Below are 14,149 nucleotides of genomic sequence, written 5' to 3' on the forward strand. Positions count from 1 at the left end.
GCCAGGCTCTGTGTGTGAATTGGAGCTCTCCAAGGAAAACCTTTGGACACTACAGAGGTGGAGAGGTGTTTCAGACCTTGCCTCTTGCAGCTTGTCACACATGGGGCTGTCAGCCCCAGTGCCATCCCCTGGGGACATGGAAGGGCACCCATCTCACAAACAAACCTGGGATTGTTACTCAGCTACACAGAGGGCCAAGGTCTCATTAATTAGCATTGACATTTACAACAGAGACCAGGAGACATGAGTGATACAAAGATGGATGAATTCCAAGGGGATTAGGGAGCAAAAAAAAGGCTTGAAGGATGGTTGTTCTGCTTATTCTTGAGTTTTCCTTGTAAAAAGAGACTGTTGATATTTGGATTCTTTTTTTTCTATTAGAAAGGGGAAAATTGCAGTAGGTCTTCTGCCATGTATCTAAATTGCAAAGTGCTACACACCACTGAAATGAAAAGAGGTTGCTTGGACTGGCCAGTCTCCAGTAAAAGGATTTGTGGGTGGACCTGAAGGTTACAGATCAGGAGGGGTTTTACTGAAAGGGTGTAGCTTAGCTTTGGTTCAGAGGATTTCCAAAAAAACACTGCAAAAGTCTACCAGTTGTCTGCCTCTACTAACACAGGGTCAAGCTCATGATAAAATAAACCATCTGCTCTTTCAGACTTTCATCCCAAACCAGAATAAACCTGTTTTGATGCTCTTGTTGACTTGGCTCCTTCCAGTGTCTTTCATGTGCTCCAGTTGACATCATCAGGCATTCACATTCCTTGGATGCGTTCCTCAGGCACCGACCAGTGGGATTCTGCCTCAATTCATGAGTCTTTTCTATATGGCAATGCCAACAGCAGAAACAGCTGCCCTGGTTTTGAGCACTAATTAGCCCCCATTTCTCACTTTCATCTCTACTCTGTTGCTGATCCCTGGGAAAGGGTCTTTGGAATTCAACAGAGAAAGCCAAATTTAGCTCTGGAGAGGTGATCCACTGGCAGTGAGAGTGGAACAGGGCAAGATCACCAGAAGGGGAGCAGATGCTGTACTTAATCCCAGCCCAGAGGCAGATCCTTCACCACCACCTCAACCTCCACATTCTTTCCAGGGTGAACATGGGAGAGTCACACTCACATTGAGCTCTGGGGTCTCCTTTCCTCTCCCCTTACCAACCTGTAGATTCAAAACTCACCAAGACTCGAATGTGCCATTAGAGGGAAGAAGTGTTAACATCTGCAATCTGCACCTGCTGGAGAGGCATGAGGACACTTCATGTATGTCTGTGTCAACCAGACAGGGCAGGAACAACCACCTCCCTTTATTTAAAACCTTTATTTCAAAGTTTTTATTTAAACCAAGTCAGAAAACCCCATCACCATTGGTGTGGCTTTCCAAACCACAACATACAAACGCTCACAAGCACTATGAGCCCCAGATTTCCCCTCTCCTCTTGCCATCCTGCTAATTGTGATGTCTGGGGCTATAAAAAGGCACAGCACAAGAGCATGCCTCTCCTTCTGATCTGCTTCCGTGTTTATAAGCATGGCTTATCTAATGACACTTAGGAAGTGTTGCCAAGGAGACTATTTGCATCCTGCACCATGTTGCTAAAGCAACACTGCTAAATTAGATGCAGCTCTCTTAGCCTTCACCTACTGTATTTGCATTGCTATTAAAATGAAACAGTCACAGGCTTAAACTATATTTGGGTCATTCACTCATCCAAACACCTGAAAATAGTCCAATGACAGCAGCAATGGAGTTTCCCCTAAAAATCTAACACATCTAGGTCTCCATCTCTTACGTGCATTTCAAGCTTGCCCCTCAATGTGACCTGCAGTCAGAACAAGCCATCTTTCATGCTGCAGCCTTCCTCCACAGGACACATTTTCCCTATGTGTTTGTCTTTTATTTGAATGCATCAGGAGATTTTAACTGTCATAAATAATTACAGCATCTTAGCATTTGATGGAGCACAGCAGAAGGCAATTTGTAAGTAGCATTAATTTTTGAGGCACAAGATGGCTCAGAGGCACTGGAAATGCGACAACTTGCCTGGAGTTTATGGGTCAGCTGTTCGTCCTCACCCTGAGTCTTGGTTCAGCTGTAAAGAGTCACCATTCAAGGGCTTCAAGATGGCCCATGGAAAGATTAAAGAGCTTTGTTTTGCCCTAAATAAAACAGTAAAATGCTCATTATGGAGATGATAATAAAATAGAAATAATTTTAAACTCTAAATGACTAGCTATAAACAAAAACAAAGGCCAGGTGCTATTTTAGGTGATGTTACAGAATAAATTAAATTTAGAAGCTCAAAAGACTGCTGGTAGGAGGGAGAGTGAGCAACCAAGAGGTGGGGTGGCAATGGTTTCCAAGGCAATTAACAGCTTCTCTAGAGTTTGGACATTTGTCAATATGATAAAAAACATAAAATTCAAATAGCATCCCTGCACACACAGACACATTAATGTAGAAATATGGACAGCTGTCTGGAACTTTACAGGAAATACTATAATTGTGTGACAATGTATTGTATTTATTGTAAATATACAATAAAGATCATTTTACTGTGCTGTTCATGGTACCAAGCAATGTCACAAGCAAAGTCACCGGGCCCTCTGACATCCAGTATTCTGATGCAAATCTAGAGCAGTGTATTACCCCCACAGGTTTCTGTTCTGATGGTCTGAGCAGTACATTTTGGTCAATGACATGTAACAATGAAATACCATCCCACCAACACCCAGATGGAGCTCTCCATCACTATTTAATATGCTTATTCCAAAAATAACTCTTGCTTTTAACACTTTCAAATTTAAAAGATAAACTCAGGCAAGGACACAAATACTTGGCATCTGTCACTGAATTCAATCAGCTCCCTGAATCAGAGCAAAAGCACCCTGTTCCAGCTCTGCTGCACTGTGTAATAAGGTTTGGGTGCCTCTTATTAATAAATCCTTCCTTTAGCCCAGAAGCACTACTGAAAAGCACACCTGGGATCATTTTACTATATATAAAATCTCTGTTCCAACAGCAAATTAGATCTGCCTACACAATCTAATCAGGAGAAGGTAACTCCTTCCTGCTGAACAGGCTCCAGCACAAGTGAGCCCATGTCCAGAGAGATTTCACCTGCCAGGGCTTGTAATTGCCTGTGCCTGGGAATTTAAGATGGAAAACCAGAATCTGGACTGGTAAAGAATTTCCTAGCAGTATCAGGCTCCAGGTCAGCCTATTTCAGGATGAGGGGATGACACGAGCTCTTTCCTCCCTCCCTACAAGAGCTGTGGTGAGGTTCAGTTCCTCAAGTTTTATCATTGCTTTAGCTCCTCCATGAGAAGGTGTGATGAAGGCACAGAAGAAGACTCCTGCAGTTGGCCATGGCTGTAGAACACCTGTGTGCCCACCACCACACTCCCCTGAGCTGGCTGGACAAGGCCAGCACAGTGCTGCTGGAGAGGACACATGGTGGGGAGGACACCCTGCAGCAGGGGAGCTGTGCTGCGGTCTGAACAAACACTCAGAGGATTCCTAGCTCCTCTCATAGAGAAAAAAAAAAGGATGGTTCAAGTTTCATGGGGCTCCAGATCTACAACAGCCACACTCCCTCACGCCTCCTCCCACGGTCACACAGCAAAACTCCATGACGGTTCTGAAAGTGATCTTCAGTCCTCCCTGGGAAAGGGTTGCTTGTGTCCACACACAGAGGCTGCAGAAGGTCCTTTTTAGCTGCCTCTGCTCCAGGGGAGCTTTCCCAGGACCCAGCACTCACCAGAGGGTTCAGGTACCCCTTGTGAAACAGGCCAGGGGAATCTCCAAGGAAGGGTCAGAAATGAGGATTTGCGTTACCAGCAAGGCACAGAGAGGGGAAGAAAGGAACCTCCCTGTCTACCAGCTCCTCCTTCTCCCATGAGAAATAAGATCAAAAGGGAAAAAAGCTTTTCTCTGTGCTAGCTGTGCCTCTGTGAAATTTTCTAAGGACTTTCTGTTGGTTTTGGATCAGGTCCTAGACCCATGTGGACAGAACTTGGTGTGTCTGGATTATTTATTAGCAAAAGGATTCTCTCTGCAATCAAGCGTGTAGAACACCTTATTAAAGCATGCTCTGCTCTGAATCTGACCTGATGGAGCTGGCATGAAGAAGTTCTCAGCACCCCCTGAGAAACGCTGCTGGGCTGCGAATTGTCATTACTTCCCTCATGTCAGCTCCTCCATGGCCTTATCTAAACTATGTCATAAATCTTCTGGGTTTTCTCTGAACTCTCCTCCTCCTAGTGACATTCTGTACTTCTGAATAATGTTGTCTCCATATGAATTACAAGGGACACAGTAATAATGCTCCAGCAGGAGCAAGGGAAGCAGTGGGAAAACAGCTAAAAGCTACACTGAACTGTTTTCTTACTTGCAATCTTCTGTCATACACTGAGCTGGAAGATTAGATAACGAGACTATTTATAGCAGCATTGCTGGATGTGTATCACAAAACCTTTATTGTAAGACCACGACAAGTATAAAATTTTCATTTTGCCTGCTACTTCCCTGGGTCCCAGCTTCGTTTGCAGCAAAGCATTTTTGCTTTTGCAGTGGGGTTATTAATAATGGATGCAGCATTAACATTTCCAAATTGGGAGTTCACCCTCAGTCAGTGCTCCCACCCATCACTCTGTAATTTCTCCTCCTGGGCTTCATGTTGGACAGACAACAGGAGGCTGACAGGGTCTGCTCAGCCACCAAACACACTCTGTGTGGGCAAGAGCAGCCAGAGCTCGCTGCATTCCCTGCTGCAGGTCCCACCTGCACAGCTTCTCTGCTTGAAACCTGCAGCCACTTTTTAACCTCTCTGCTGAGCCCTCCAGTGCACAACCCGTAAGGCCTGAGAGCAACCATCCTGAGGAGATGCACAGAACAGCAGATGATCTCCACCCAGCAGATGGTAAGAGCTTTCTTCCTCAACTAATGTAAGGCAGATTTCAAGCAGAGGAGCAAAGCTCTCAGCTGTCAGTACCTATCTCTTAGCATCTCAACTCTAAACCTTGTGAAAAAAAAATATTCATGCTTTTTATTAGGGAGAACTTCTTGCACCTTTATTTTATCTCATGCTTGTTAAGGATGTGATTGTTGAGGAGTTATACCATTAAAACAAGAACACTGAATGATATACAGAAATAGGATTAGGAATGTAGAAATCCAGTACTAAACATCAGAGGTAACCTAGGTCCTTCATTATGTTTTTACTGCATTTTTAATAAAGAAAGTAAATTTCAACTACTTGTCCACTTTCTGTATTTGATGAACATAATCAATTAGTGAGGAACATTTTGTCTTTTCCATTTTCTATCACATCTATTGAACTGACTCACTCCCTCACTCACTCACATAAGAAACAGATTCTGTTTGCACCATTTACAGTTATTTGTGCCCTGTCTTCTACAGTGACTCAGTATTTCTATGGGAAACCATCTCTTCTATATGGGAAACCATCTCTTCTATTCCTGCCTAGTAAATACTTGTTAAGTATAAAAAATAGGCATTCATCACAGACAAAAATTATCTTGCAAGATAGATATTTAGAAACACAATGGCACCATTTACCAAAATCAAAGAAATCGTGAGTAATACCAATACAATTAATGCTACATTAAAAGATACCACCTAAGGAGAGATTTGAACTAAGCTTTTGATGAAAACATGGAATCTGGATGGTAAATTAGCTCTGTTTCTAGATATGTTTGCCTTATCTGTCCTTTGTCTCTTCAGAAAATAGGCTCCCTCTTTGCTAACCCACTGCTAGCTGCTGACAGTGGCACCAGTTAGTTACACAGCACCCCAGCCACTGCTTTGATGAACAGATCTTCCCAAGCACTGGTGCTAGATATAGGATGTGTGGGGGTCATATCATAAAAATTGTGAGATGATGTCAATAGTGAATCCATGCCTACACCCATGCAGGAACATCTGGAAAGTGTCAGTGTTACCAGTGTGAAACTCAAATACTAAATACAGAGGAACAATAGAGGAGGGAGACTCCACAAGTAATGTCTGTACTTTAGAATAAATTTTTACTAAAATGTTGTTATTGGTTTTTTAACAAAAAGTTTACATCAAGTGAGTTTTTTGAAACTAAAAAACCTGCCATGGAATTTTATCTCTGAGGCTGGCAAAGAACTATTAATATTTACTTTTCAAAATTTTGCATAAAGCAGCCCTACGGTTTAACTTGACAGTTTTCTGAGAGCTGAGATTCCTTCCCTATGCTTCAGCAAAAAGTTGAAATGAGGTGGACTAATGGAGGATTGTATAAACATAATGCCACCATGGCATCCTCTGCCCTATCATTTCAAAACAAAATCCTATTTTAATCCTGTATTTGAAAGGCCAAATAACCAATAGTGTAAACATGAACTAGCATCTTCTAACAACACATTTTCACCATCTTGAGCTCCCCATGAACAAATGGAGATTAAAACCTATCCCCACCTCAATTTTAACCACAGTTTTGCAGCAACCCAGACCTTAGTATGGGCAAGTATCCAAGTGTCTGCCCTCCTCTCCTTACTCAGCTTAGCAATGCCCTGGTTAGCCAGGTCAAAAGGCAGCCTAAGGTCATGGATATGTCACACTCACAACAGAAGTTTTAACCACAGTTAGACCCTAACTTTCAATGAAAATTCAGTTCTCATCCCCAGAACTAGTTTGGTATTTGTGACACAAAAGTGAGCACCTGCATGGTGCTGTGATTAAAGTGAGAAACTACTGTGGGATTTGGCAGTTTTCAGCACAGCACTGAGCACCTGCACACTGCTGTGATTAAGGTTAATCTTAGATCAACCACTTCTAGATGAAGACAATCCTGAAACACAAGTATTGTGGAGCCCACTCCTTGACACAGCTCAGAACTGGATTACTCAGATGTCCTAAACTTTCAAGGCAGACCAAGTCAGAGCACATGTGGATCCCCAGCTTGAAATAAGTAGCCCCTGTGAAGGTACACACTGTAAGTAAAACAACATGTACTTATGTACTTGCCACAGGCAACAATTTCAGCACTGCAGAAGTGCTGGTTCCTGCAATTATCCTAGCAGCAGTGGGTAAGAACAGCTGCCAAACCGGAAATCTTCCACGCTGCTGTATGAGAAATCTTCCCAGATATGGGAATAGCCACAAAACCTGTCATTTCAACAGTCTAGGAAGCAAAATGAAGCAGGGGCTACTTAGGCTTCTGCCATTAGGAGGTCACTGTAAGCAGAGAGAACCTGCTTTCTCTTAGTCAAAATGAGCCCACAAATGGAAAAGCAACTGCATTGGTCAAAGTCACAGTGTGCAGGAGACACAGTCACATCCAAGAAAGCTTGTACAGGGACCTGGTTACAATCTCTTCTGCCTCCCAAATAAAGCCTCGATGTTCTGTGTATGTGTTTGACACTGACACGGCAATGAACCATCCTGTAAACAACCAGGCAGGGATACTTAGGATAAAGAGGATGGATCCAGCTAGAGACCAGCCAACACGAGAACCAGCTCTATGCCTCCATCTACCACTGCAAGGTCTGAACAACCCAGCTGCACCTTTCACTGAAGTTTAAAGTACTCATTTTAGCACTTTCCTTATCAGCTAAACACAGGTAGCTTTAGGAAGATGCCCTTGGGAAGTCAAAATGAGAAGGCCAAATGGTCTTTGTCACAAATGTCAAAGGATTCCTCTTTCATGACTTCTTCCAATCTTCCTTAGAAGTGGATCCATTTTAGCATCCATAGCATCCATCAATAATGAACTCTACTGAGCAACTACCTACTGCAGGTGGCTACAGTCACCTTTTGTTCATTTTATGTCCTCCAAATTCTTGTACTGGAAGGGACAGTGAACAGTGGAGCTCTGACCCTTCTTTACTTGCAAGTCGTTTCCATTCTAGTTGTCCCTTTTTCCAGAGACAACAGTCCTAGTTTATTCAATCATTCCTTATATTAAATTAATCCAGACTTATGACCTTTCTTGTTATTCACCTCTGAATCTTTTCCAGTTCTTCTGAATCTTTCCTGAGATTTTGGAAGGAGAAGAACCAGAACTATACATAATATACACATTTACACAACAATCTATTAATGGCCTCTATTTTCCTCTGTTTGGCTTCCCTTATAATTTCTAGTATTTAATTTGCTTTATTTAATTACTGAGCCTGGCACTAATATTTTTAGCTCAATCATCCAACTGATGTTTTGGTTCCTACTGGTTTTCAAAAGCAGACTTTCCTGCACTTGAGAAGTATAGAGCCAAGAAACCAACTACATGATTCCATGGGAAATTTGTGAAAAGCTGCAGCAGTACCTGCTTCACCAACAGGCTTCATCACCTTATGAAACAGACAATAGGAAAGGAAAAGTAAGATCAATAAATTGCTGTGTTTGGAACACTGAGCAATTTTAGGCAGTTTAAATGCAATAAATCAAAGTTCAGTAGCTTGGGAAAAAATCTAGTGTTTGGGAGAAGGTCATACAAACTTGACAACCTCAGGCAGGAAAAACCTTATACCCACAACCCAGACAGGTCAGAGGGAGACAAGCAAACCCTGGACAGAGTAAAAGCAGAAGGGCAGGAAGCAGGAGGCATCCTTCAAAGCCTTGAATGATGAAACTTCTGACCCTGTAACGCTGGAAGAAAATAATATAATACTTCAAAGAAGAACCAATTATGACAGCAATAGGAGCTGAGGTTATCTCACAGTATCACTGTTGGTATCCCCACAATGCACTGCCTGTGATGTCTAAAAATGCTTGTGATGCACCCCAGCTTCTAAGCCCTGTGACCATCAGTTGCTGATAACCTTTTACTCCCCCCTTAGCTCTATCTAATGAGTGCACAAAATGTAGCTGGCAGCAGGACAGTCTTTCAACAATACAATTATTGAAATGCCTTCACCAGCCAGATTACTATCTTCTATGTGTGTTTCAGAAGCTCATAAAGCACCAGGGAAATGGAGAAAAAGTCTGACATGTCTATGTGTCAGTGGAATATAATGTTTGGAACAGCAACAGCAGAAATGCAGGACTGTGTAATCCTGACTGGTGCCTTCCATGGGTGAGGGAAAGCAGGAAAGCCTCTGCCTTCTTGGCCAAGGCTGCCAGTCTGGGGGCTGCAGCCAGAGAGGTGGTGACACCCTTCAGCAAACCACTGCTGACCTCACTGACTGCAGGTGTCCCAGCAAAAGGACTAAGAACTGCTCTGTTGAGGTGCCAGGCTGCTCCATGTGATACTCTGAAGGCATAAACCCCAAATCACCCTACAGACATCCCCCAGACCCATGAGTAAAAGCTGTCTGGATGAATGAGCAATAAGTACAGGCAGCCGTAGGAGCACCCAGCACAACATGACTAAGATCTTGTTGGAGCCTCCGGATGCCACTGGAATACAAATAAAAAAGAGGAGCCCATGAGTAATCAGCACTGCTGAAAAGAGGATCCCTGGCAGCTGGGGGTGTTTCTGTAACACTGTGCATGCATTCTTTTGCAAAAATATCACAGGTGCATTCACCTATGAGAAAATCAACAGGAAGAAATCCTGCTTGCTGCCGCTCACTCTTCAAGGCAAGAGGGGCCCAGGAAAGAATACCAAACCTGAGTAGGAGGCTGGAGGAGAGGATTTAAGAGAGAAGACAGTAATAGTTCTTAGCTTTTACAATGTAATATTGATCTGCTGTCTACAGCAATGGCTAAGCCTTCTTGAAGCTGAGGACACAAAGGAGAATAAAGAGCTACATGTCCATGGAGCACAGGAGATGGCATTCAAGCCCTGTGTCTCACTTCTGACCCAAGGACTAGAAAAACTTCATTTCTTTATCCTGGCCCAGCACATCTGGGAGCTACACCACAGCCCAAACAGGGCACACAGCCCACATCTCACAGGAGGAAGAGTTAAACACTTCCAGCAAGGTTGAGCAGTACCTAAGAAAAGAAAGCAAAAGCCAGAGACTGGGAATATGTAACACTAGGCAAGGAGGGGAACTTAATGATACACCAGGATTAGAAAAAATGGTAAATAGAGGAGATAGAATAGACTATCCAGGAAGAACCTTGAGGCCAGGAAAGGAGTTGAACTGAGGATCCATCTCTTGAGAAATAATAAAACTCTCCTTGGCTGGAACAGTTCAATGCAGACTGCCCTGACACAACTAAATAAACAGTACACAGAGCCACTGATGAGGAGGCTGATCCTTTTCATCTCAGAATTCAGCAGATTAGATACAGCTGGACTTTTCCCACTTGGCTTCCCTCCAAACAGCCATACACACCTTGTTTGATAGTTATCACAAACCATATTTCAGAGAGGGTGGACAGCAAAAATTTCCTGGAGTTTATCTGGCTGCATCCTTAAGGAGATTGTAACCAGATAATCATAACCTTTTGCACAGCATTAGGAAAGTACACAAAGGATCACCCTCTGTCACCCCTGACAAACTACATCTGGGCTATGGGAAGGGAAATACTAACAGGAATTCTGAAAATAATCTCACCTCAACCTCCCCATCATGATATCACCAAGTGAAAACCTCCTTCCAATCACTGGCCAGGACTTCAAGGTTAACAGCCACATCGGGACCATGGCATCACCTGCAGTCCTGGAGGAGTTCAGCTTTCACTGTCTCCAAAAGAGCAAAGCCTGTAGGCACAACTATGGCCCCAAAGACTGGATTCATAATGCAGATATGACATACTGCTCTGGAACAGATAGATAATTCCAAAGTGCTCGAGTCTAGTGGCTCCTAGTGAACAGTTATGTGAAGTGCTTTTATAAACAGCTGGACATAATAGGTTTTAAAGTATTACCTTACTCAAAAGCAACTTGAAAATCATCAGCCTGGGGTTCCAGCTTTGTTCTTGCAGGTACCTTCATAAAAACCTGCCTATTTCAGTTACCTGGTTTTAAAACTGCAGCTGAAGCCGGAGAGTCAAGTTGTGTGCTTTCCTCCTTTTGCAGGACCATTCACAGCAAAGCAAATATTCTGCCAGCCGTGTCAGCCTTCGTGAGATTTCTGTCTCATGCCTTCAACACCAGAAGTATCACATGGTCTTCAGAAGATTTATGTAACTAAAGGTGACCATTTTTAGCAGGACTAAGAGAAAGACATAAAAATTTCCAGCACAAGTGGGCGACAGCTCTACCATGTGCAGAGATGTTACTTCTTACTTGGGTGAGATCAACTTGTAAGGCACAGGGACTGAATTCAAAGTGTGCAGACCGCTTGGGGAAACAATGCAATCACAGCTGCTTCTCAAGCAAGAATGAGCTCTAATCACCCCAACACCAGGTCAGGAAGAGGCTGTCCCAGAGCAAGAAAGTATTACATGGTGGCCAACTTATAAAAGTTCTGTATCCCTAACACTAAGCCAGACACTGAAGGAAGAACAACTGGGGACCTTCAACTAAAATATACTTTACAAAATGTTAAATGGCAGATATGTAACAAAACTGTGTGACATTCATACTTTCACTGCTATGCCTTGAGTCCATTTTACAGAAACCTGTCAAATGCAATCAGACTTGTTTATTCTGCATTTAAATAGGACCTGAGGCAGTCTGGTTTCAAAAAAGACAGAAAAGGCACATATTGTCCCTGGCAGTTGCTTAGTTTTTACAACAAAGGCAATGCCTTGTTCATTCTTTATTCCAAATAAAAATTATTTCAATGCTCTGTTGCATTAGAATCTAGAGAATATTTATGCTTGCTGCCTCAGCACAGGTAGAAAAAGAATTAAAATGCAAATTAAAGGAAGAAATATAGAAACAAAGTGCCATTAACACACAACTCACTGCTCCCACCCCCCATCCCCCAAAATCAGGTGATTCATACAGAGCATCCTCCAAATCTCACGTAAGCCACTGTTAATGGATTAAGTGGCAGTGTCCCTTCTGGCTTCAGTTTATAAATTCTTATCTGCTTAAGGTTGCTCCAGAAAGACTTCCAGCTGACAGCATGATTCTTAAAGAGACAAATCCTCCCTGGCAGTTTACAATTGCATACCAACAACAACAGCATTGCGTGTGCCTTCATGTTTGCACTGATAGAGGATGATGGTTCACTGCTTAGGATTCAGCATCCCCCTCCTTTCCAGTCTGATTTGAAGCACCACCATTGCTTGGGCTGAGTTTCTCACTGACTTTGTCTGTGACATAGCAATGAGCACTCCTAACAACTCCTTGCACGGCCATGATAAAACCACCTTCAGTTCACACAACTGCTCCAAATCACCCAAGTACAGACAAAGGGGGCAGAGAGATTCAGCAGAAGAATAATGCAAGTATCAGAAAATCCTTCCCCATAACAACCAGTTGCCCAGCTCATCATTAACCATTTCCACTCCTCTAGATCATGCCAAAGAAGTATCCAAAAGCCCAGCAAAAAATGAGGGTGAATAGCAGCATTTCTATTTTCCACGCTGGTGGCTGCAAATTCTGCAACACATAGAGGAAGCTGCAACAAGTTATAATCTGAAATGGCTGTTAGAGCAGCACCTTCCCTCATTCCCTGCTTACAGAGAGATGTGTGACATCCTCTACCCCCATTGGCAAGTGTCTTTGGCTGTGAAAATGACCTTAGAGAAGAGGTACCCAGGTAGTGCTGAACACACACAGTGTGTGTGTATTGCTGCTGGAGCAGACTGTATTCATGAACGATGGGCTATTTTCTGCTACCACCCTCCCAACTTCCAGCAAAAGGGGTAAAAAAGAGCAGAGACAGAGGAGACCTTTGGCAGGCTCTCCTGCCCACATTACCCAAGTGACCCCCATCCCATTTGGTGCCAATAGGTCCCCAGGAGTTCAGAAAAGGGATGGCATCCTTATGAGGAACAGAATAGCCACATCAGCGAGACAAGGAACCCCAACTACTCCCTGCCCTCCTCCGAACAGGACTGACAGTCCCATGCACACACACATTCATGGAGCCCTCAGAAGAGACGCCAAAGCAAAGGCTTCTTTCACCAATAAGCACTCGGGGACTCTTGGTGCTCTTACTCCCCCAAATCGTTGTCCTTTGCTTTCCTAGGTAAGGAAAGAGCCGTGCACCCATCAGCCGCCCATGGGGCAGTGCTGGGGAAGAAGTGACAGCGCTGCGAGCAGGGCAGGGATCTCACACACAGGCAGGGAGCGAGAGGCTCGGGGTGCCGGGCACGGAGCATCCTACCCCGGGGAGCACAGCCTGCCCCAGGGTGTCCGGGGTGCCTGCCCCCAGGTGTCCGGGGTGATTGCCCCAGGGTGTCCGGGGTGCCTGCCCGGCGTGGGTGCTCAGGGTGCTCTGTGTCCCAGGGGTCTAACCCCACTCTGGGCTCCCTGCGGTACCCGGGATTTGTGTCCTGCCGGTTGCCCATCTGATCCCGGGGTGTCCAGAGCATCCATCCCGCTCCGGGCTGCTTCGGGTGCCCGCCTGGAGGGGGATGCTCGGGGTGCCGGGGATGTCGGGGTTGCTCGGGGTGCCGGGGGTGCCGAGCGAGCCGTACCTTTGAGGCGGTGGTGGCGGGCGCGGTGCAGGCGGCCCTGGCCGCCGCGGGGCAGCGCGGGGATGCTGGAGAAGCGGCTCCCCATGGCGGCATCCGAGCCGGGCCGGGCCGGGCGGCACCGTGTGAGGTCTCTGTCCCCGGGGCTGTGGCGGCTCGGAGGGCGCCGATAGCTGCGGTGCCGCCTGCCGGGCCCCCCGCTAGGCTCGGCTCCGCCCGGCTCGGCTCGGCTCGGCTCGGCTCGGCTCCGCCCGGCTCGGCTCGGCTCGGCTCGGCTCAGCTCGGCGGGGCGGGGCGGCGGCACCGCGGCCCCCCCGCCGCGCCCGTCGCCATGGAGACACAGCTGTTCCGCCGGGGGCCGCCCCGCCCCGCCCCGCCCCGCCCAGATGTGCCACCGCTGGCGCGACAGGTGGGGGGGACACGCGGGGCCTCTGCCGACCCCCGCCCCCAGCACAAGGGAGCCCAGGACCACCAACCCCGAGGGGCAGACGCGGGGTCAGGGACATTGTTCCCTTCCCTTGCCAACCCGGGACTTCCCTCGCACCTGCTGGCCCTCAACCCGCTTCCCCAGCTGCCTTCTTCCAGACAGGAAATTTGGGCCAAGCCTGGAGTCCAGGCGCTCCAAAGAAGCTGCAACATGCATGGACGCTCACCCAGGCAGACCGGCTGTGGTGGGATG

At 45.7% G+C, this 14,149-nt stretch overlaps 1 protein-coding gene across 1 annotated transcript in view; it reads right to left on the reverse strand.

Moving 5' to 3' along the window:
- The window catches only part of NEURL1 (neuralized E3 ubiquitin protein ligase 1), a 139,705-nt gene extending 126,106 nt beyond the window's left edge, over positions 1-13,599 (reverse strand). The window contains exon 1 of the mRNA XM_054276807.1: positions 13,474-13,599. Within this exon, the coding sequence (XP_054132782.1) occupies positions 13,474-13,558 (85 nt within the window). The 5' untranslated portion in view covers positions 13,559-13,599. The remainder of the gene's footprint in view (positions 1-13,473) is intronic.
- Between the last annotated feature and the right edge of the window lie 550 nt (positions 13,600-14,149).

Source organism: Melozone crissalis, unplaced genomic scaffold (genome assembly GCF_028551555.1).
Source record: "Melozone crissalis strain CALT ecotype California unplaced genomic scaffold, PUWL_Pcris_2 ptg000019l_1, whole genome shotgun sequence".
Lineage (NCBI taxonomy): Eukaryota > Metazoa > Chordata > Aves > Passeriformes > Passerellidae > Melozone > Melozone crissalis.